Genomic DNA, 22,240 nt, shown 5'->3' on the forward strand with positions numbered 1-22,240 from the left:
GACGTCATTAAGGGCTGCGTATGCACGTCTGCAGCCTTTTAAAACCTAAAAACTTGAACTTTTTTACAGTAATTTTTATCTATTTTAGAGACCCAGACAGCACTTTCGGGGGCATGCTGTCGCACCCTCGGGATGAATAGTCATAATGTAGCAATGTTGTGATATTTCATGTAGGCTACCATAAAATCTCAAAATCGTAAGTTTCACAAATTGAACACTGTAATGCCATGGGAATTTTATTTATTAATAGATTCCAAGGAAATTTTATTAAAAACAAAATTTCAGAAGAATATTTTTAATAAGAAAAAAATAGACATCTATACACATCCACCTCTTACATATTTTTCTGTGAAATGATTAAATGCTTGAGGATTACACATTCTCTTTTGATAAATTACCACACTTTTCCCCACTGTAAATAATTTACATGAATGTCACAAATTTAGTTCACAGTGACAGTACAGTCCCTAAAATTTGAACAAAAGTGGTATTTTAAAGACCAAGAGTGTAAACAATTTCAAACATCACCACTCATCCTTTACAGTAAACTTCAGATTTTTATCTTCTTCACACAAACCTTTACTATTAGACATTATTAAACATCCATATAAACATTCAGAACCTACAAGCATTCTACAATTTCAATAAGCATAATCATTTGTCATTAGTGATCCCTGCTTTAATAAGGTTTTAAGGTGCAATCATTTACAAATTCTTAGAGGTATCTTAAGACAAGAACATTATCTAAATCAAGACAAAAAAAAAGGCCACATGACTAAATGTTAGGCAGAGCTTTAAAGTGAGCTAGAGGCAATGGGCCTGCATTGCCCCCTTCATAATTAAAGTGAAGACCCTGTGCAACTGCACTGAATCCATTATATCTCTGAGACTTTTTAGTTTTATAAGGCTTCTTTTGCAGTCCAGAAAAAAATCTGTCCATCAAATTAGCATCAAGCATTTCAGGACATGGTTGTGAGAAGCCATTGTGCTTCAACCTGCTACACTGTTGTCACTAAGGTTTACCTTCAGCAATATCAGCTTTGAAGAATGAGAAAATGCATTGTTGCTTCTCTCCTTCAGCTTCAAGGTCAAGTTAGTAAATCCAAGAGGAAACTCACAAAATTGAGTGTACTAGTACGAAGATCCCCTACAAGACAAAAACAGCACTGAAAAAAAACATCCAACCATAACAAAAAAGTCCAGAGAGATGATGAGCATGGCTACGAGCCTGCCCTGGAGTGACAGTACTATGGCAACACTCCTCAGTGAGGACAGGTCTCATGGGAAGAAAACCCTTGTGTTGTCAGGTCACCAAACTCAATGCCCTTTAAAGCTGAGAGGAGGATCTGTTGTAGACCTGAAAGGTCTGCTGAAGCACCACAAGAGAACTGCGTAGCTGTGGAGAAGAAGGAACCAGAAAAAATAAACAATCACATAAGAGACTTCTCAGCCAATCGAGATACCGTTTGTAGCTATAGTTTTGACTAAAAACAAAAGGTCAACTTTTTCTGATCAAGAACTGCCAAATTAGACTGGAAGGATCATCTCACTGACGTATAATGGTGAACAACCAGTTTGTTTTGCATTTACATGTCATTGCAGGGTGTGTTTAATAGAACACCCAAACATACCTGTTCTAGAAGGTTAATGGAGTCCTGCAGTACTGCCCTTAGTAAATGAGCTTCTTCTTGACTTCTGTGTGGCATACCCTGTCTAGTCCCTAGGTCAGGTGCCAGACTACATAAAAACATGAAGTCAGTTTTGTTCATAAAAATTAACAAATTTTACAATGTGAAAGAGCCTTTACCTGGACTCTGCTCTCTCCTTCATTCTGTTCTTGGTGTTCAGATACATACGGTGAGCGACATCTTCCATGGCCCAAAGTTTATAGAACAGCCCCAAGTTCAAAACCACCAGAACAAAAAGTCTGAGAGGCAAAACAATGACATTCATAAGCACATTAGGTTTTTAGGTCATTCTAAATCATCATGGCTGCACATATTTATTTTGGCAAATATGTTCTTATTTTTGCCACTGCAGCACACTGAACACAGCAGAAAATATGGAGAACATGCATTGTTAACCCATTTATCAACACAATCTTTTGCAAAATAGCAACGTATGGAATACACAGTGAAAGTTTATGGGATTGTAGGTTCCAAACAAACACTTTCAATTCGGTGTAGATTATTTACCATTTGAATGACTATGTGCTCACCTTCCTCATGCAAATCAAGAGTAGTAACTCTAACAACTATTTTATGATTTTAGGTTGTAAATACAGAAAAAACTCAATGTAGTAACCTAGAATCTTTTTGTGGTTCTGTTACGCAGCAGAAACACTGTCAATGTCAGAGCTCCAAGCTTACACACAGCTTACTGTTTTTATGAGATGTGAAACAGGCCTTATAGTGTGAATGAAGCCTTACATTAAGCTCATCCCAAACACAATCGAAGTGATGTTCCATCTGTGTTGTGTGTTCTTTATATCCATGGCACCTATAATGTAACATGCAATGTCAGTCTAATTGTTAAAAGTCTAATACACAATGTCTTCAATGTTTGCTTAAATGTTAAAAAGCATAGGCCACAAAATAAACATCTTATTGGCATGAAAACAATTTCTGGTGGTTTAATCAGTATTTTACGGCCAGTAGCAGAGATATTGGATTCAGAGATTAAAACTATACATATATTTATACCCATGGTGCCGGCTCTCTGCTGATCTAAGTCTGTGCTGTACTGCTTTCCTGGCTTAATGTGTTCCTGTAGGGTGCGACTGTAAGCTCTTCGCCTCCTGCGCAAACCACCCGTCTTTCCAGCATCTCCGCTTCCTTGAGTCAACTCTGCCTCCTCTTCTTGCAGCTCTGCCTCTGGAATGTGCATTGTGAAATGAAGATCATTAAAAATGCATTAATTTGTGAGTCCAGAGTGGTTATTTTGAGGTCAGTGGATCGATTAGGGATTTGGCTTCTGGCACCCCTGTAGTTTAGTAATTAAATGGCCTTGCAGGCAATGGATCTAGCTGATGCATAACACATCCATGCTGCTAATAGCCCTCCCTAGACTCTCTGATCAGGTCACTAATGTTCATAACTCTTAATTCCCTAATCCAACATCCCATGGCAGAGAAGCTATTAGACAGCTTTCTTTTTCCAGTCAATAAGAAAAACATTGAGCACGGTCTGCAGTTCTGCTCATTTTAATTGATCTATATTAGTTTTGGACTATAGCTTTATATTGTAACTTTGTTTTGAAGTATTTTATACGCTGTTCTGTTTTGATTTGTAGCGAAGGATATATACAGACTCAGACAAGGCAATGGATTGCAGACTGGGCCACTATAAAGCAGTGCTACTTGTTATTAATATTAATTAATAATTTGAAAGTTTATATATTATATTTTCTGTTTTCATTTTAATTTGATAGTTTTAGTTGTCTTTTATTTATTTTGTAAATATGTCTAGAAAATTTTCATTTCAGTTTTAGCTTTAATTATTTTACTATATCAAGTTAAACTAAATGAAAATGAGAAATGTTGACTTGGGAACTAGAAGTAACACAAAAAAAGTTTAAGTTTATTCAATTTTATTTTGGTTAATTCTATTTTATTAACACATTTATGGTTTTAGTTGTATTCTATATATAGCCTAACTATAATAACCCTGTGAACCCTGTGAAGTGAAACAAGAAACACTTAGATATAATTAGTGACATAATATAATTAATGACATTCAGTATTCTAGAAAATGGGCACAATTTACAAGAAGTTAGAGGTAAAATAAGTAAAGAGGGAAAATAGAGGGCTAGGGAAAGTAAAAATAAAATGCATTATACCAACCAAGGTGTCTGAAGTAGTCTTCTATGCCACTCCAGGAGTTTTTTGTGATAAAGGATTTAACAAGACCCCATGGTTGCTTTTTGTATTTGACATCAGTGTAAATCCTGCACAGAGCAATCATGAGTTCAACTATTTACTAAATGGCTCTTACATCAAGAGATTTCAGTGCTATACTTAAAATGAAAGTGGTTAGACGTACAGATATGAGGACACCGCTCACCTGAGTCTGCACTTGTGCTTGGAGTTGCGGATGATACAGTAGCGATTCTGAGTGTAGAAGTAGTCATGGTAAGGTACATCATGTGTGTAGACCTCCGCATCTATCATGTAGTACTGACCCTCCCTTGACTCTTTATATAGTGTCTAAAATACACAAAGAACAGAAATCAGAAAATATTCCACATACACACACAGGATGAATTTACACAGCAGCACAATACAGATGTCAGTCCTGTTTGGATTGCTAAATATAGTTCTGTTCAGTTTTGTTGAAATTGAAATACACCGTTTCCTTTAAATTTTGAACAAAGTGACTACCTTAAATATTTAATACAATAACTGTTTAAATCTATAACTATAACCAAATATATTTGCAAATATAAAAATGAAATCTTTAAAGACACCAGACAAAGTCTAAATATTTACTAGCAATGTTTACAGCCATTAATCAAGCCTATAATGACTTTGGTTAAGTGTCCATATAGATATTATGCAACATTATTCAATCCTGTACACTGCTGTTCGTACAGGACAATTTGAGAATCAATCCTACACATTCATTGTATGAATGTAGCCACAGCCATCAAGCAGGTCATTACTGCATAAAACATGATTATTTCATCTAACTGATTGCATCAACTTTAAAGTGCAATTAGCTCAAACAGTCACGATTAGATCAAATTACTGGATGAAGCTGAATTTGTAATTGCAGCACGCCTCCAGTTATTTAATTGTTTATTTTGTTGTTTGTTGAATTGTTTATTTTTGAATAATATAAATGGAATATTGACTAATGATTGACTATTGCCTAATTAATTTTTTTTTTTACATATTTTTTTAACTATTCTTTGCATCACATACTAAGAGCTGAAAGGCCAGAATGTATGTGAAGTTCAGTTAAAATAGTTCTGGCAAACTACTTTATTGTTTTATGGATTTAATTTCACACAAAAACAACTGACAAACCACAGATAACTAGACTGGACATAGCGATTTTTCAGATTTGCAAGATAAAAGCGGCCACAACAGGTGCCAATATTACAAAAATAATCAAATAAATAATCATCACCCTTGTGATCCACAACTGCAGCTCCTTCTTGCTAACTAAGTCTCTAAATATAAATGTGACATAACCAAATACTGCATGTTAGCTAATAGCTGACAGTGCAACCAGTGAAACACAGCCTTTAAATAAGGTTGTGCAACAATTTTTGCAATTTGTTTGACACACAAATCACAAGTCACTTTTGAATCTCCTGCGTAGGTAGCAAACACAGATCGCTAGTTTTCGGAAGCCATACAGTTTTGAATCTAACCTGGGTTTCTGTGGCAGTGGAAAACTTGCCAATCAGGGGGTTATTAATAGTGATGGTGTAGTTCAAAGTCCTTTTCATACCACCAGATGCCTCGCTTTGCCAAGAGGTAGAGCTTGCACCTGTCAGGTAATACATTTTCATTACTATAAACAGTCTGGCAAAGCAATAAATGCAAAAACCAATCTTGGTATTTTTAACTAAAACTACAATATTATAAAACATTGTTTTGGTAAGAGAAATAAATAAAATTAAATAAATCAAGTTGAAAAACTTAAACTTAGAAATGTTGCCTTGGACAATAACTGAAAATAAATATAAATTAAAGGTAAATATAAATATTAAAATTACAAAACAACAAAATTACTGAAAAAAGTAAAAAATAAAAACAAAAAAATTAACCATTTTTCAACATTTTAATAAATACTATAATAGTACATAAATAAAAAAAATGGCAAAAATATGACTATTTATGGATGACCAAAGTCTACAAAATGCTGAAATGAAAAGTTCTACTATTTTTACCAATCAAATCTATACAGGAATGGAACTGATGACTTAAGCAGATTGTAAGAGAGGTAAAAGGAAGGAGAAACATACCTATGATCTTCCTGATATCCATAAACCTCTGAATGAAATTAGAATCTGTGAAAAGCAGGTCAAACATCTTCTCAGCACTGATGTGAAAGACCCGGTTCACAAACAGCCTTCCCTGAGACACTGGAGATGCTGTCTCACGTTCTTCCACTACAAATAATCAATAATGAAGTAAACAAAATGCATCAACACAGCCATGGAATGAGACACAGCCGAGACACACACACAAACAACTCACCCTCCTCCAGGCTGTCAGATCTGCTGTTATCAGAGAGCTGGTCTTCATTGGCATTTAGATCCAGAGAGAGAGAGGAGCGTTTAGACACTCGTTCAGACCCTGAGCGGTTTAATGACAGATTTGGACTGCGCTGATGGGACGGGGTACTGAGAGTGTCGTCCTGTTGAGAGTTTAATACATATATCAAGATTTGACAGGTTGACCATTAATGTATTGAATACTGACAATATATTCACAGTGATTTAGTTGAATAGTCTTAACAATACTTCAATGAAATGTATACAATAACAATATTATTTTGACCAACAAATAAAATATATATTTAAAAAAAAAAGTTATATACAATATTTAAAACTGATATTTAATAAAAAAAAAAAAATATATAATAATAATATTTTATATATATATATATATATATGCATGCATCTCAATAAATTAGAAATGTCGTGGAAAAGTTCACTTATTTCAGTAATTCAACTCAAATTGTGAAACTCATGTATTAAATAAATTCAGTGCACACAGACTGAAGTAGTTTAAGTCTTTGGTTCTTTTAATTGTGATGATTTTGGCTCACATTTAACAAAAACCCACCAATTCATCTCAACAAATTAGAATACTTCATAAGACCAATAAAAAAACATTTTTAGAGAATTGTTGGGCTTCTGGAAAGTTTGTTCATTTACTGTACATGTACTCAATACTTGGTAGGGGCTCCTTTTGCTTTAATTACTGCCTCAATTCGGCGTGGCATGGAGGTGATCATTTTTTGGCTATTTTGTGGTTTTGTGGAAGCCCAGGTTTCTTTGACAGTGGCCTTCAGCTCATCTGCATTTTTTTGGTCTCGTTTCTCATTTTTCTCTTGACAATACCTCATAGATTCTCTCTGGGGTTCAGGTCTGGTGAGTTTGCTGGCCAGTCAAGCACACCAACACCGTGGTCATTTAACCAACTTTTGGTGCTTTTGGCACCAAATCAGCATCTTCAAAAAGCTGGTCAGCAGAAGGAAGCATGAAGTGCTCCAAAATTTCTTAAACGGGTAAACGGGTGACTTTGGTTTTCAAAAAACACAATGGACCAACACCAGCAGATGACATTGCACCCCAAATCATCACAGACTGTGGAAACTTAACACTGGACTTTGAACTTCTCCACCCTTCCTCCAGACTCTAGGACCTTGGTTTCCAAATGAAGTACAGAACTTGATCTCATCTTAAAAAGAGGACTTTGGACCACTGGGCAACAGTCCAGTTCTTCTTCTCCTTAGCCCAGGTATGACGCCTCTGACGTTGTCTGTGGTTCAGGAGTGGCTTAACAAGAGGAATACGACAACTGTAGCCAAATTCCTTGAGATGTCTGTGTGTGGTGGCTCTTGATGCCTTGACCCCAGCCTCAGTCCATTCCTTGTGAAGTTCACTCAAATTCTTGAATCGATTTTGCTTGACAATCCTCATAAGGCTGCGGTTCTCTCGGCTGGTTGTGCATCTTTTCTTCCACACTTTTTTCCTTCCACTCAACTTTCTGTTAACATGCTTGGATACAGCACTCTGTGAACAGCCAGCGTCTTTGGCAATGCATGTTTGTGGCTTTACCCTCCTTGTGGAGGGTGTCAATGATTTGTCTTCTGGACAACTGTCAGATCAGCAGTCTTCCCCATTATTGTGTAGCCTAGTGAACCCAACTGAGAGACCATTTTGAAGGCTCAGGAAACCTTTGCAGGTGTTTTGAGTTGATTAGCTGATTGGCATGTCACCATATTCTAATTTGTTGAGATGAATTTGGTGGGTTTTTGTTAAATGTGAGCCAAAATCATCACAATTAAAAGAACCAAAGACTACTTCAGTCTGTGTGCATTGAATTTATTTAATACACGAGTTTCATAATTTGAGTTGAATTACTGAAATAAAAGAACTTTTCCACGACATTCTAATTTATTTAGATGCACCTGTATATATATTTATTTAATTTATTTGTAGGTAGGTAATAAATATTCATTTAAAAAAAAAAAAACTTAAAAAAAAAAATTCTAGTAAAATCTTAAATAAAATTGTCACCTACTTTATAGTTTAAAGACTGAAATGTATCGAGATTTTTTTTTTCACCGTATCACCCAACCCTACCAGTCATTATACAAACAATTTTAGGAAAAATCGATCTGCTAAAGAAACTATATTTGTCAATGTACCCCTCCATTTGCTGAGAGCATGCTTTGCAGTCCAACTGAAGACTGTGTGTCGTCTCCCTGCGGTGTGGTGGCCTCATAAGAATTCAGCTCCCCTTGGGGAAGACGAAGTGATGTGGGCCTTTCTGGCCTCCCGGTGTAATCCTCTCCACGCATATTCAGACTGCAACAGAGAGATGGCACCTAAAATCTCTCAGTTGTCCAAGCAGGCGTTGACATGTGAAGATGTGTTTGGGTATGTGTACATGCGTGTAGTCAACCTGGGCACGGTAAGTGTGACAGTATCAACTGATGATTGAATGCTTTCCATTTCATCATGACTCAATCCTAAGTCGTTGCCATAATGCTGCTTGACCATCTGCAACAGCTCCAACTTGGTCAGTTTCTGCAAGACAGGAAAGCTACATTGAGCAATGTACACTCACATGTTTCATCCTCTTCCCGTCTGCACGTTTGAAGATAAAAAAATAAAATAAAATCACTGAAGCCACTACCACACATCACTACCAGGGAGCAAATCTGTTGGGAGGCCAATATTTGTACAAAATATTAGTAATAAATATCGCTTTGTTTAAAAAACAAAATTAACAAGCAAATACTATGTTAATATATACTATATAGACAGTACCAGCGAAAGTGTAGTACAGTACTACAATAAAAAGATAGAATTTTTCCTCAAAAAAAGAAGCTTTTTCAGTTATATTCCATTCGCAGTCGTAACGATTGAAGATTGCCGAAAACTAGGGTTACCATGGAAATAAGGCTTAACGATGTTTCAGCGACACACATCGTAAATGTAAATAGACGGTATCAGCGGACACAGACAAGAGTTACTCGACAAAATTTGGATGAAAAACTACAATAAAGGCCATATGGGAAAAAAAGACTTTCAAGTATAAAGTTCACTAACATTCGCGTCGCTTTAAAAAAAAAAGTGGCCGAGCAATCACAACGAAAAGCAAAACATAGTTTCAAGGCCGTATGACACGGATACATTAACACAACAAACTGACGCGAATACATTTTATGGATTCATGAAGCTCTAAAAATCCCCCACCTATTTACAATTACATGACCTGTTTAAAGAAGTAGCACAGTGTGTAATATATTCTCAACTATACGTAAAATCTGACGGTGGGTAAAGTCTCTCCGTCTCGTCACCTACCTGCTGAACGCTAGTAACCTGAGCGCCTCAAGCGCGCGACTCACAATCAGGAAGTCACGAAAGGATGCAACTGCGCCGCCTAGTGATCCGCTATTCATTGCCTTATACAGCATATCTGGTTTATTCGTTTATCATATCTCCATACTAATGTTCCTGTCGTTTCATCTGTGGTTTTTTTTGTGTGTGTAGAGAGAGGGGGTGTTTTATGTTTTCAGTTGAAGAAAGCCACGCCTCGATGGGGTCAATGAACTATAGGCCTCCATTTATTTGCTGCTTTGTCAAGTGTACCCTACAGATTTAGGTTGTTTACACTTATGCATATCCCTGACCATAGGTCTATAGAGAATTATTGTGTCTGTTTTCCTCATATGGTATTATTATGCCACATTAGTATCCACCCTAAGCTACAAAGAAATAGTTTGCGTCAGCATTTGAGACTGACTAAACACTGTAAAACTAATAATGGAAGGGTTCTTGAGAATATGCATCCCCGTTCCTATAACATATCTATTTCAGATCATATTTCAGAATAACCCGCTGTAGAGTAAAAATGTACAGTTATGTACATCAAGCAGGTAATATACTTTAGAAGATATGTAAATATGAAGAATATTAATATAATTTAAAACAATGACAGTGAGGTTAAAAAGGGAAATGTTAAAAAGAAAGAAATCACCTTCTCCATTAGAACATTCTGCCAAAGCCGAAACATGCCCAGGAAACTTTTCTCTCTTGCTGAAAATGAGCTAAAGAACAACTGTGGGAAATGACAATGTATATTTATATTCTGTATTTAAAAAAAATGCATTTATCCTATACATGTCGCTTCATAAATAGGAAAAAGCAAGAATGTAAAACCTTTGATCTCTGAACTTCACCTTCTCTGAGTCAGTACTGATCTGGATGGCATTTGGTATCCATTTCGCTGTCTTCTCTCGTGAGATTGAGATGATATCCCGCATATTTACTCTGATCTAAGACAAAATCTGGTTAATTAGGTTTATTAAAGCAGAGCAATGGAATCCATAAATGAAATTAATCAGCTATGTTCATTATATGTATATAGATAGAGGCATAGCGTGTATTAGAGATACAGTGAATACACAACATAATCTTTCTGTGGAACTCACTTTTGTACCACGAAAAACATGACTGTAGAAACATAAACAATTTTCTGTAAGGTAGATGCGTCCTTGTAACAAGATATCCTTCTGGAGAGCACAGGTGTAGTCTAGGGGAAAAAAAATGGATCATTCAAACAACATGTAATATGGTTATACAAATATTGTGGCTCTGCCAACATTTTCAGTAGAGCATAGTTTTACATTGTTTGTTTGTTTGGGGTTAGGGTTTTACCTCTCTCCATCTATCAGTCTCACCTGCAATTAGTTTCTCAGTCTCAGGCACCTCTTTGAATAACTTCCGAAACTCGTCACTCCTCTGTTTATAAATAGTGTAAAGCAATGCTTCAGGTGACTGAGGTGCTGCTATGCACTGCCCGCTGACTTCCAGGCCCTATGAGGTACAATCACAGCAATTTAATAAATAAATAAAGTTGTCAAATATTGTTTGTGATTCTGTGAAATAGATACTATAATAGGTGCATGCTCCCGGGAACAACACGTTTCACACATCCAAGAGCTTACTAATATCTCACAACACTTACTGTAGCAATCAATGCCATTCGCGTAATCTCATCATGATACAGTGTCTGCAATCTTTTGCAGGACAAAGTACATCAAATTGTACAATACAAATCTGATAAAGATTAAGTTAATATAGTGCTGCCATGTGACCTCTACCAATGTAATCTAAGTAAAAGCATGCAGCATATTCAATCTCACCTCTTGTTCTTCTAAACTCAATTTGCCTTCCACGGATTGACTGTTGTCTTGTGTGAGCTCATTGTTGGTCTTTTGTTTTTTTGGTTTTTGGGATGTGTTTTTCATGTTGTGGGGGAAAACTTAGTGGCTTCTATATTGATCTGTAAAGTAATTTCGCAAAGCACTTTTTGAATAATAATAGTCAGATTGATCTACTGGCTATTAACAAAACCAATAAGCCATATTTTCAGGTTTCCCAAAGAACCTTTAACCTTTAAATTATGCAGAGGCTAATAGAGAACCTTGACAGAAACATTAAAGAACTTTATGAAAAGAAGAAGACTTAGTGAAGACTTATCAAATGCTTATTCTCATATAGCCTACAAAATCCATACCTGAGAAGATCCTGCTCCGTGAGTCCTGGTTATGTGAGATCTAGGCGTTTACAGATTGGGTTTGCAAAAGTTATCATGGGATTCAATCCTCGCAGATATTCCGTTGCATGTCGTTGGCATGCTGCGGTGTTGTCTGTCTCGGTTGTTGCGACCGTCCTACTCAAACCTGGCAACAGGTGTACAGTCAGACTGTACCAGCTCATGAAGCAACGTGCCATTCGCCGCTGAGAACAAAGCACACTTTGTATTTGCATATTTGACGTATGACACCAAGGAGGCTCTTCAGGTTTTTTTTTTTTTTTTTTTTTTTTTTTTTTTTTTTTTTTGAACTTCGCATAACACTTATAATTCACAAATAAATAAAAGTTCCCAAAATATCTATATTATACATTTATTTATATTTATATTATTATATGTATGAATTTATTGTAGGCCTAACGTTAGATATTTGATTCATTTAAGCTTAGTCTTATAATTATATTACATAATATTACTTATATTATACATATATTAGTAGCCTACATATTGGCTATATTCAGTTCTCTTGAAAAAAAACTTGTTCTTTTTACAAATAAAGTAGGCTATATATGTTTATAATCATGTAAGTTTATATATGATTTTTTTTTTAATTTTCATAAAATTTTGATAAAAATGCGCATATCGCGTTCGCCTGATGACGTAGCCATAGCAAAAGTAGACCCCTATTAATTTTGACTCATACAAGTCAGTTTGAAGTATCAGAAATTGTTGTGAAATACTGAGACTGATTATGGATGTAAACAAACATAATATTTTATGGCGCTCTCGCATCAGGCACATAACATTTTTATTAAAAGAATATCAAAAGACTACATTATGTTGTTTAATCAGGGTTCAGACACTAGTGGGCGTATCAGTTTAAGGCTAGATTTATCTATTGCATTTAATATGATGTGTAACTAGATAAAGTCAAACAAACCTAAAATCATAGACACAAGTTAGTTATGCCAATTTATGCAGCACATTGAGATGAGACAATAAAGTGTTAGAACTGAAGAGACAAGAAGCGAGGGCAGGGAGGGAACTTGAGCATCCACATTCCCGTTTCAAAATGGGAAAATGCTGTAAGACCAGTTAAACAAACTGACATCATTCATATGCACATGTACATAGGTAAATAGATTGCAAACAAATGCAGACACTTCTGCCTAAACATGATATTCAAGCTCTGAGAACAAACCAAACTTAAAGAGTGAGAAATGGAAGAAAGGTGTAACACTGCCACGAAAATGGACCCATCGAGTGTTTGGATGAATAGTACAGATGCAGGTAGATATAAATCAGAGATATTCCTGTTTTAATAGCTACATTTGTAATCTAGATGTTAAAATGGATGTAAGTTTGTGACAAAACAGTTTATTTTATTCTATAAATAATAATGGGGAATAATTATTTGTTTTTATGATATGCCATTTTATATATGCCAGATCATATGATATTAGTAAGAAGTTTATAGTTAGCTACTCAGGTACTTGCACAAAGCTAGAAATACTTGAGGAACTACTCTCTGATGAAAAGGTTGCAAACACACCACCACCCAATTTAATTTTAAAGCACTGTTTACACAGTACATACCTCAAAACAGGTGTAAAATGATGAGCACATGACTAAGCCAAGGTTGCCAGTTAAACATCTTCATTTGGAGAAATAGATGAAGAAACTTCGAGAGTAGGGCAACCACTCTCCTATTTTTTGGAGGGGAATCATTTCCACATATTTCATATTAATAGCCATTATAATCTTGCTTGCTCAAGTTTTATCTGAAAGGGATTAAACATTAACGCAAAAAAAGAAAAAAAGGCTAAAGGCGTTAACCATATATATTTGGTTAAAACAAACTACAAAAAGCATTCCGTTTTAAATTCCAGGCCCCCAAAACACATCCACTTAAATACTGTTATTCACAATACTTGTAAATGCATTCATTTTTATTTATATTTTTCCAGGACTCAAACACATTTTCACATGAGCAATGAAGAGGAAGTGTCCTCAAAGAAATATACAGGACAATACTGCAATAAAAATCCATACCAAAAACAACAAGAAATGTTGACAACAATTTAAACTGTAAATATTCCAGCAGTAAATATAGTGAATCTCTTAAGTCATGTCTTCCAGTCTTCTGTACAGATAAAAATAGCACAATAATTACATCAAATTATTTAATAACATCTATGTCTATAGAGAGGATGATCTGTAAAATATAAAGAACTGGGGCAGAGCAGAGGCTTTGAAGAAGATCATACAGATTGCACATATACACAAATGCACACACACGTGTTTGGAGACACCTCAAGAACACTAGAGCATCCATAACACCACAAGATGAAAAAAAGCAGTGGAATGTATTAGACAGCAATAACACAAAGGAAAAGGACATTGACTGTGTGTGTTTGTGGAGATGTTCTGCTGCCCTGCCCTGAGAATGATGGCTAAGGACAGACTCTTTTAGTCTTCCAGTGTACGGAAGGAGTTCTGCATGTCTTCATGGAGCTGTGCATAATCAGCTTTGATCTTCTCCTCACCCTCTTTCACTGGGTCCTGAAATACAGTTACAGACATTGAGAGATATTAAAAATTACAATATTTTAAGAGCTTTACTCAATGCAATTTGAAAATGAAGTGTCATTTCTTTTTAAATGTGCAAGTCTTTTCAAACTATCCCAGTCAACGAATAAAATACTAATAGCTGACAGCATGTTAAGCTGGGATAGAAGAAAGTATTTTATCGGTCACAAAAAGAACACACTTCAGCTTTAAAAATAATACCAAGACATAAAATTCAGTCTCTAGCCATATAATGTGATTAAATTGCACTGTTTGGCTTGTTCACAAGACTTGTGAATGATCACTATGAAAGAGGAACCAAGCTATTGGCAAACCAAGATAATGGAAGTCATAATAAATCAAGTGGTAAAGCAGTGGCACCTAGTTTAAAACCTCAGCAATCTTCCAAGAGGGCTGCAAGTTTACATTATTACATAAAATAATTTTATCCAAGTGGCTTGAAGGCAAAAAGCCACTGGTTTAGACATAATTAAGGCATAATTGATTTTATGAAAACACAAACAATGTTTACATCCTGTACCTTGAATTTCATGGAACTGATCCTGTACAGAATTTCTCCCATGTGCTCCCGGATCATGGACCAGGTGATCTTATTGTCACTCTGTGCAGTGGTCTCTACGGCATGACGTGCCATATCATAGAACGCAATCATGTTGGACAAGATACCCACTGTCTTATAGAATGGACAGAACCTGAAAATGAGAAATTTAGCATTTTAGACCATGTGACAAGGGAGTTGAATGATCCTCAGCTTCAATCAGCTCAATACCTGTCATAAGGCGTGTATCCATTTTGCTGCAGGAAATCATCTTTGATTAATTTGGCAACTTCCAGAGTGATCTTATCCGTTTCAGCCAATGATGCCTAAAAAAATAAATGTGTTTTACCACTGAAAAATACCTGTAAGAATACCACAAAAAGTAATGTATACATGCATGAACCCATAAACTCACCTTCCCCACAAGCTGCACAATCTCAGCCAAGTCTTCCTCTTCCTGCAGGATCTCTTTGGCTTTGGTACGCAGCGGCACAAATTCAGCAAAGTGCTTGTCGTAGTACTCGTCCAGTGCTCGTGTGTACTTACTGTAACTGATGAGCCAGTTCACTGACGGGAAGTGCTTTCTCTGAGCCAGCTTTTTATCCAGACCCCAAAACACCTGGAAGAGGGAAAGAGAGGAAGGAATACAATAACAAAAAGGACTTTTAGAATGTTTATCTCTGGAAGAAGAACAAATAATGTTATTCTGCTATGAGCCAGTGTGTTAAGACTGCAGTGTGAAGGAAAACCTCACTTACTTGCACAATACCAAGAGTAGCAGATGTCACCGGATCTGAGAAATCACCACCAGGGGGAGACACACTGCAATTAAGAGGAAACAGCAAAAAAAAAAAAAGCTTGAGTGAGTCTGCCAGGCAATGCATGTTAACAGTAACAACAGCAGTCATAAATAATAAATCAAAACTTTACCAAAGCAAACAAGCAAATGATGGAGTCTGAAGAAGGAAAAGCATCCAAAAGATCTACTTACGCTCCCACAATGCTCACACTGCCCTCTCTCTCTGGGTTACCAAGACATTTAACTCGACCAGCACGCTCATAAAATGAGGCCAGACGTGCTCCGAGATAGGCAGGATAACCGCTATCTGTGAACACAAGCAAACAAACATAAATTTACTTTAGAAATTATAGTTTATAATATTTGCTGTCATGCCTGAGATGGTCACAGCACACGTACCAGCAGGCATCTCAGCCAGACGACCAGAGATCTCCCTCAGAGCCTCTGCCCATCGAGAGGTGGAGTCAGCCATCATGCTCACATTGTAGCCCATGTCCCTGAAATACTCAGACAGCGTGATTCCTGGATGGAATAAAGGCCCATTAATGATGACACACACCTGCTAGGTTTTTTGTATCAAAGGTTCAACAAACCTGTGTAAATGGAAGCTTCTCTGGCAGCCACAGGCATGTTAGATGTGTTGGCAACCAAGGCTGTTCTCTTCATGATGCTCTCCACTTTCCCATCCACCTCCATGGTAAGCTATAGAGCAAGAGAACTGTCAGTCACCCTACCATCTATTACAGTGTTTGTGCTGTTGGTCCAGCAACAGTGCTACTCACCTCAGGGAAATCTCGGAGTACTTCAGACATCTCGTTACCACGCTCTCCGCAGCCTACATAGATGATGACATCACTGTTGGAGTACTTAGACAGGGACTGAGAGATCACAGTTTTGCCACAACCGAAAGCACCAGGGATGGCTGTGGTTCCACCCTGCACACACCTGTGAAATCAAACAGTCATCACTGAAAGAACTGTGGAGCTATCAGACATTTACACCACTGTTCAAAAGTTTTAAAGCAATTAATACTTCTATTCAGCAAGGATGCATTAAATTGATCAAAAGTGACAGTAAAGACATTTAAAATGCTACAAAACACTTCAATTTAAAAGAATCCTGAAAAAAAAATGTATCAATGTTTTCTTAAATATATTAAACAGAACAAATGTTTTCAACATTGAGAACAATACATGTTTTCTTAGCACCAAACCAGCAGATCAGAATGATTTATGAAGGATCATGTGACTCTGAAGACTTGAGTAATGACAGCTGAAAATTCAGCTTTACCATTACAGGTATAAATTACATTTTAAAACAAATTCAAATAGAAAACGGTTGTAATATATTATATATATAATTTTTTTTTATTATTTATTTATTTATTTTTTATTATTATTTTTGATCAAATAAATGCAGCCTTGGGGAGTATGAGAGACTTTTTTCAAAAAAAAAACAAAAAAAACTAACAAATGACCCCAAACAAGTGTATATCTGTAATGTTTAAAACATCCACTTTTACAGTACTACTACTGTACTACATTTTCCCCTATAATTATTTAATCACTCCCATTTCTGTTGATTAATGTTCATGAAAAGTCCTATATTATTAATAAAAGATCCTTTGGGGAAAATTAAGCTTTAGAAATGCATGGGTTGTCCATTGCGTCATCTGAAAATTTAGCCTATTATTCTGAAAAATTACTTTGGAAAACTTATATTATTACATTTCCTATGGAATCATTTCACGCAGCATGACTCACGGAAAGAGGGCGTCCAGCACCCGCTGACCAGTCAGCAGAGGGTGATTCGCAGGAAGTTTCTCTGTGACTGGCCGGACCTGACGCACGGGCCACACTTGCACCATGGTGTACCTTTCTTTTACCCCCTCAAACTCCAACTCCAACACCACATCCTGACAAACACACACATACACACTGACTTCTGTCACAGTAATTGTCATTTTACTGTTTTTGAAAACAATGTACATGTTATTAACCTCACCGAGACATTGTAGTTTCCAGCTGGTGCTACGTATGTGACAGTTCCTCGGCTTCTTGGTGGTAACATTATTTTGTGTTTAATAAGAGAGTTTTCAAACACCATACCATAGATATCACCTCCAGTGACGTGACTGCCAACCTGGACACAGAAACCACAGCTTAAAATCATTCATTTAATCATTTGATTAATCACCTGACAGCATACCTTTAAAAGGGGTCATATCCTTTTTTTTTATTACCACATTTATGTCCACTAATAACGTTAATAAACTATGTTGTGATGCCTAAATTCATTTGGGATCCTTAATAAGAATATGCAGTGCTGTAGGTGCTACACAAAGCCAGGAATAGCAAAAACTGTCATGTTTCCCAGATTTTCATACTACAATGATCTTTTGTTTGAACAAATGTTGATATGCTCATGATATGATCCCTTATAGCTACTAAGTAATTTGCCTTCTTGGAATCTGAAAGAATGTTAAATCATAACTGAGAAAAACATCACAACCATCATAACCAAAACTAAACTTGTAAAACATCAAAAATTCTGTACCTTAAAACTAATCTTTCACTTACTCGCACACTCTTGGATGGAGAGAACTCCCATTTCAGATCACGATTAAGGGCACCAATGTTGACTCCTCTAGGAATGTAGATACTTTGGGTGAGGTCATTGATGTCTTTGAGGGGACGCTGAATACCATCAAAGATGGAGCCCATGATTCCTGGTCCCAACTCCACAGAGAGGGGCTTCCCTGTGCGCAGGACAGGGTCACCAACCGACACACCAGCTGATGAAAGCTCAGGAAAACGATTTAAAAGATTCTACTCACTGCGTACAATAGAAACCACAGAAAGTATGTACTGTACTAAGGTAAGAATAGGATACATGTCTCTTCATAGACCTGAATGGTGGCCATGTCACCCTCCAGTCTAATGATCTCTCCCACAAGCTCACTGTGGCCCACTCGTACCAACTCATACATGGCAGCTCCTGCCATACTGGAGGCCGTCACCACTATGACACAATTAGTGAGTAAGTAATGGGATCTTCAAAAATTACGTATATATAGTTATATATAGTGAATAGTTAAAGATTGACAAAAGCTAAATTAAAAATAATAATAATAATAAAATAAGAATTATATATATATTAAAAAAATATATAAAAATATATATAAATAAAATAAAATTAAAAAAATCTAAATCACAGATAACACAAAACAAATCTAAATAATAATAATATTAAATTAAATAAAACACCAAAAGCTCTGGTGACATAATAATCCAAAATAATAAAATAAAATAAAATAAAATAAAATAAAATAATAGAATAAGGGCATCTGAATTCATACTAACCAGGTCCAGATACACCATGCACATATCCAAATTGCCCCTCCCGCTCCTCATCTCGGATCTTGGGAAGCTTGGAGAAGTCCATTTTGATTGTGTCTGATAAAAAATGTAATGTAATTTTTTTTTTTTTAAACTTACTATCTGGATTTATTTCTACACTTCTGAACATTCTGCACAATACACAAGCTGCACATGATTATTGTGAATGTGTATTCTTTTTTTGTTATCATTTTTCATTTTATATGTTTTATCAGAATGATTTGCAGTAGTAACAATATCAATTTCCAGGACAGGAGTTTGTCTATTGTGTAAAAATCCCATTTATATTTATACAACATTTATATTCAGGACAAACATGGAACATGGTCACATGACCAAGGGCACATGACACTGACTGTAAAACAGAAACTATGTGAGGAAGTTGGAAAAACAGACAGTTGAGCAAATCTGGAAAAAAAAAAAGTGTTTAGTAGTGGCAATTTATGACAGATCAAATCTGTTTTTCATTGCGAACCAGCCAACTAAACACCTGAAATGGTCTGTAAAAGCAATGCATGACACTGACACCTTCCTTCATAAAAATTGCCATCTATAATTCTTGTTATTCTTGTTATATATCACATGATGATCCTATGACATCTGGGATTACTGGGGACAAATGGTCCATTTGATATGAAGTATGTTCAAATCAGAATTTTTACCACAAACATCCTACAGGACATGTGGTCTGCAAACCTAGCGTGCTGTTGTTAAAAGGAAAACAGCAGGCAGCCGTTGTGTGTCAAAACCTAGTGAGCTGCCTTCTTACGTACTGCCTACTTGGACATCAAATATCACAGTCCCCAAATACAATCATCTCTACAGAGACAAAGATGAGAGGACTAAATAAATGATATTAAATATATAATCTCCAGGTGTATTCACAGATCGTTTAATGCCTGTAGCTGTTGTACGCACTGGAGATCGAGCTGCGAAGAGATGCTGCAGGATCACATGATCACGAAGCTGCTGATAGAATTTGACCTTTGCTGAAAATCAAAGGTAAGTTCTGTCTCCCATTAATTAAAGCGAGTAATCCATCTCATGTGTTCGTGAACACTTAAATTCATAACATTGGTAATATACTGAAATTCTCCAGCAATCTGTTTAGCACCCAAGTGGGTTGTTATTCCCAGTGCAGCAGGGAAAATAAACGATTCCAATGAGCTGCATGCAGAGGCGAAGCGAGCAATAATTCAGCGACACAAGACACAGTGTACAGCATTATAAAAGAAAAAAAACTAAGAGAATCTGAGAAAAATCACATAATCATATTTTCTGCTTGATTAACCTAACAAGTACACTTATGCAATACAATGCTATCATTTCAAAGATTAGTAAATACCTCAAAAACCGAGACAGTCCTGTGTCCAGATCCTTTGGTGAGATGAGACGCGAGAAGCGAGAAAAGTCAGCTGACTTCATTCAGTGGAGAGCTGTCGTCACAGCACGTTCTCCCTCGGCAGAGTGAACAGCGAGCGCAGAAAACTCCGTGTCGCCCCCAAGTGTGTGCTGAAGTACTGTTACTGTGATTTACCCTTGCTTTGTACATTGCCCTCTAGTCTGATGTCTGATAGCTCTATAACATATCCAACAAACAAGCAAAAATCGTTCTTTTTCACACTTAAATGTGTTCATTTCTAAAGGCTGAGAATTTGGCAAAATCCCCACAAAACATGTAGATTATGAAGTTAAGAAGACTAACGTTCTTTTATGACGGTGGTTGACAAACCTGTTCCTGGAGGAGTGTCCCCAAAAGTGCACATTTAATCAGACACATCTGTCTCAGGTCATGAACTGTTTGTTTTATTGTGTCTTTATTTTGCTATATGTTGGTTTTGTTTTTGAGTTATGTGAAAAAGGAGGAGTGTCACTGAATGTGGATATTAGAGATTGAATGATAAAACTGTGTGAGGAAACAATCGCAATCTTAAATCTATTTCAGCTATGTTTCCTGGTAACTATCACCTTAAAGTTTTAAATGGTCTGTTAATTGTGTACCATAATGATGATTATTGCTTACACAATGCACTTATAACATACACATGCAGTCATAACACAAAAACAGATGTGTTTCTCTGTGTGTTTTACATAAGGGCCTTTAAGGTGGGAAGTCGAAATGCTGACCATCTGAACAGTGAGTCAAAATAATTCATTTAAATAATTTATTAATGCACTTTATTATCTTTATAAATATGAGTGCTTATGTTTGATACTTCTCACATTATTACTATTTTGGTAGTCTTATGTGAAATATGGTTGTAAATTTATTATTATATGTAGAATGAATAAAAAGTATTTTTTCTGCCTAATTAGTTTTGTAAATGTATGTTAATTCTGACATTATTGCTGTCTGAAAGCTTCATATTTGATTTTTCAGTGATGATTGTCACAGTAATTTGGCATTGCATGATATGTGTGTGTGTGTGTGTGTGTGTGTGTGTGTGTGTGTGTGTGTGTGTGTGTGTGTGTGTGTGTGTGTGTTCTGTGCTTAAATGAGCTGAGGATTGTCTTGCTGGGGAAGGATGCACTAGCAAACAAAAGAGTTCGAAACAAGAGTGAAGCACCTCCAGCTGATGTAGAGCAGCACACAGAGAGAGTTAGAGGACCACCGAAGGACAGACTCATTGTCATCAACGATCCTCATCTTCTAAAGCCAGACCTCAACCACCTTCAGACTGCTAGGAGAGTGAGAGACTGTGTGTATTTGTCTGATCCAGGCTCTCATGCGATTATACTCATACTGCAGTAATGACTTCAGTGAGGATGATATATGTGCTGAAACAGTTCAATGACAAAGCAATTAAACACACTATAATGTTAACTACTAATAAAGAGACACTGGGCTCCTCACTGGCTTCTGTGATAAAAAATAATGTTGCAGCATCAATTAATAAAGGAACTGTGGAGGAGGACATCTCCAGTTTGATCAAAGACAACCAAAGAGTAGAGAAGATAAAGGAGGAATATGAAGAGTTCCTCAAATGTGAGGTATTTGATGATGCAGAAGAAGGAATGTTAGTGATCAGAGAGAAAGAGGAGGAGGATACATGTTAAATATATATTGTGTTTTGTGAATTGTGAGGTTTTAGATGTATTGAAGAGGTTTTATAAATTTATTTTTTGTG

General features: G+C 36.2%; 2 protein-coding genes across 2 annotated transcripts; both read right to left on the minus strand.

Moving 5' to 3' along the window:
- Nucleotides 1-223: 223 nt before the first annotated feature.
- On the minus strand, nt 224-11,468 carry LOC109058576 (protein Aster-C-like; the record flags this gene model as incomplete). The annotated part of the gene is made up of 17 exons (XM_042714327.1): nt 224-1,396; nt 1,632-1,737; nt 1,808-1,927; nt 2,430-2,499; nt 2,703-2,873; nt 3,842-3,945; nt 4,062-4,204; nt 5,377-5,495; nt 5,974-6,120; nt 6,209-6,368; nt 8,391-8,550; nt 8,648-8,772; nt 10,229-10,309; nt 10,431-10,526; nt 10,683-10,783; nt 10,932-11,067; nt 11,397-11,468. Coding segments are annotated over 17 exons (1,980 nt in total), but the record flags the coding sequence as incomplete, so codon positions are not given.
- A 2,248-nt stretch (nt 11,469-13,716) lies between these two features.
- LOC109058575 (V-type proton ATPase catalytic subunit A) lies at nt 13,717-20,603 on the minus strand. Its single transcript, XM_042714329.1, has 15 exons — nt 20,458-20,603; nt 19,077-19,169; nt 18,607-18,735; nt 18,294-18,508; nt 17,719-17,856; nt 17,478-17,629; nt 16,497-16,659; nt 16,308-16,416; nt 16,114-16,236; nt 15,907-16,021; nt 15,674-15,737; nt 15,331-15,534; nt 15,147-15,241; nt 14,898-15,069; nt 13,717-14,350 (listed from the first exon to the last, which is right to left on the minus strand). The coding sequence occupies exons 2-15, from the start codon at nt 19,156-19,158 to the stop codon at nt 14,258-14,260; spliced, it is 1,854 nt and encodes a 617-aa protein (XP_042570263.1). The 5' UTR covers nt 19,159-19,169; nt 20,458-20,603; the 3' UTR covers nt 13,717-14,257.
- Nucleotides 20,604-22,240: the final 1,637 nt, after the last annotated feature.

Source organism: Cyprinus carpio, chromosome A24 (genome assembly GCF_018340385.1).
Source record: "Cyprinus carpio isolate SPL01 chromosome A24, ASM1834038v1, whole genome shotgun sequence".
Lineage (NCBI taxonomy): Eukaryota > Metazoa > Chordata > Actinopteri > Cypriniformes > Cyprinidae > Cyprinus > Cyprinus carpio.

Bases quoted from the DNA above. Each gene is read 5' to 3' on its own strand.
- LOC109058575 (XM_042714329.1), bottom strand. From the start codon at position 19,158: ATGGACTTCTCCAAGCTTCCCAAGATCCGAGATGAGGAGCGGGAGGGG. The intron at 16,022-16,113 runs GTACGTGTGCTG...TTGTGTTCACAG, and splicing joins TCTGGCTGAGATGCCTGCTG to ATAGCGGTTATCCTGCCTAT. The intron at 15,535-15,673 runs GTAAGTGAGGTT...TCCCTCTTCCAG, and splicing joins CTACTCTTGGTATTGTGCAA to GTGTTTTGGGGTCTGGATAA.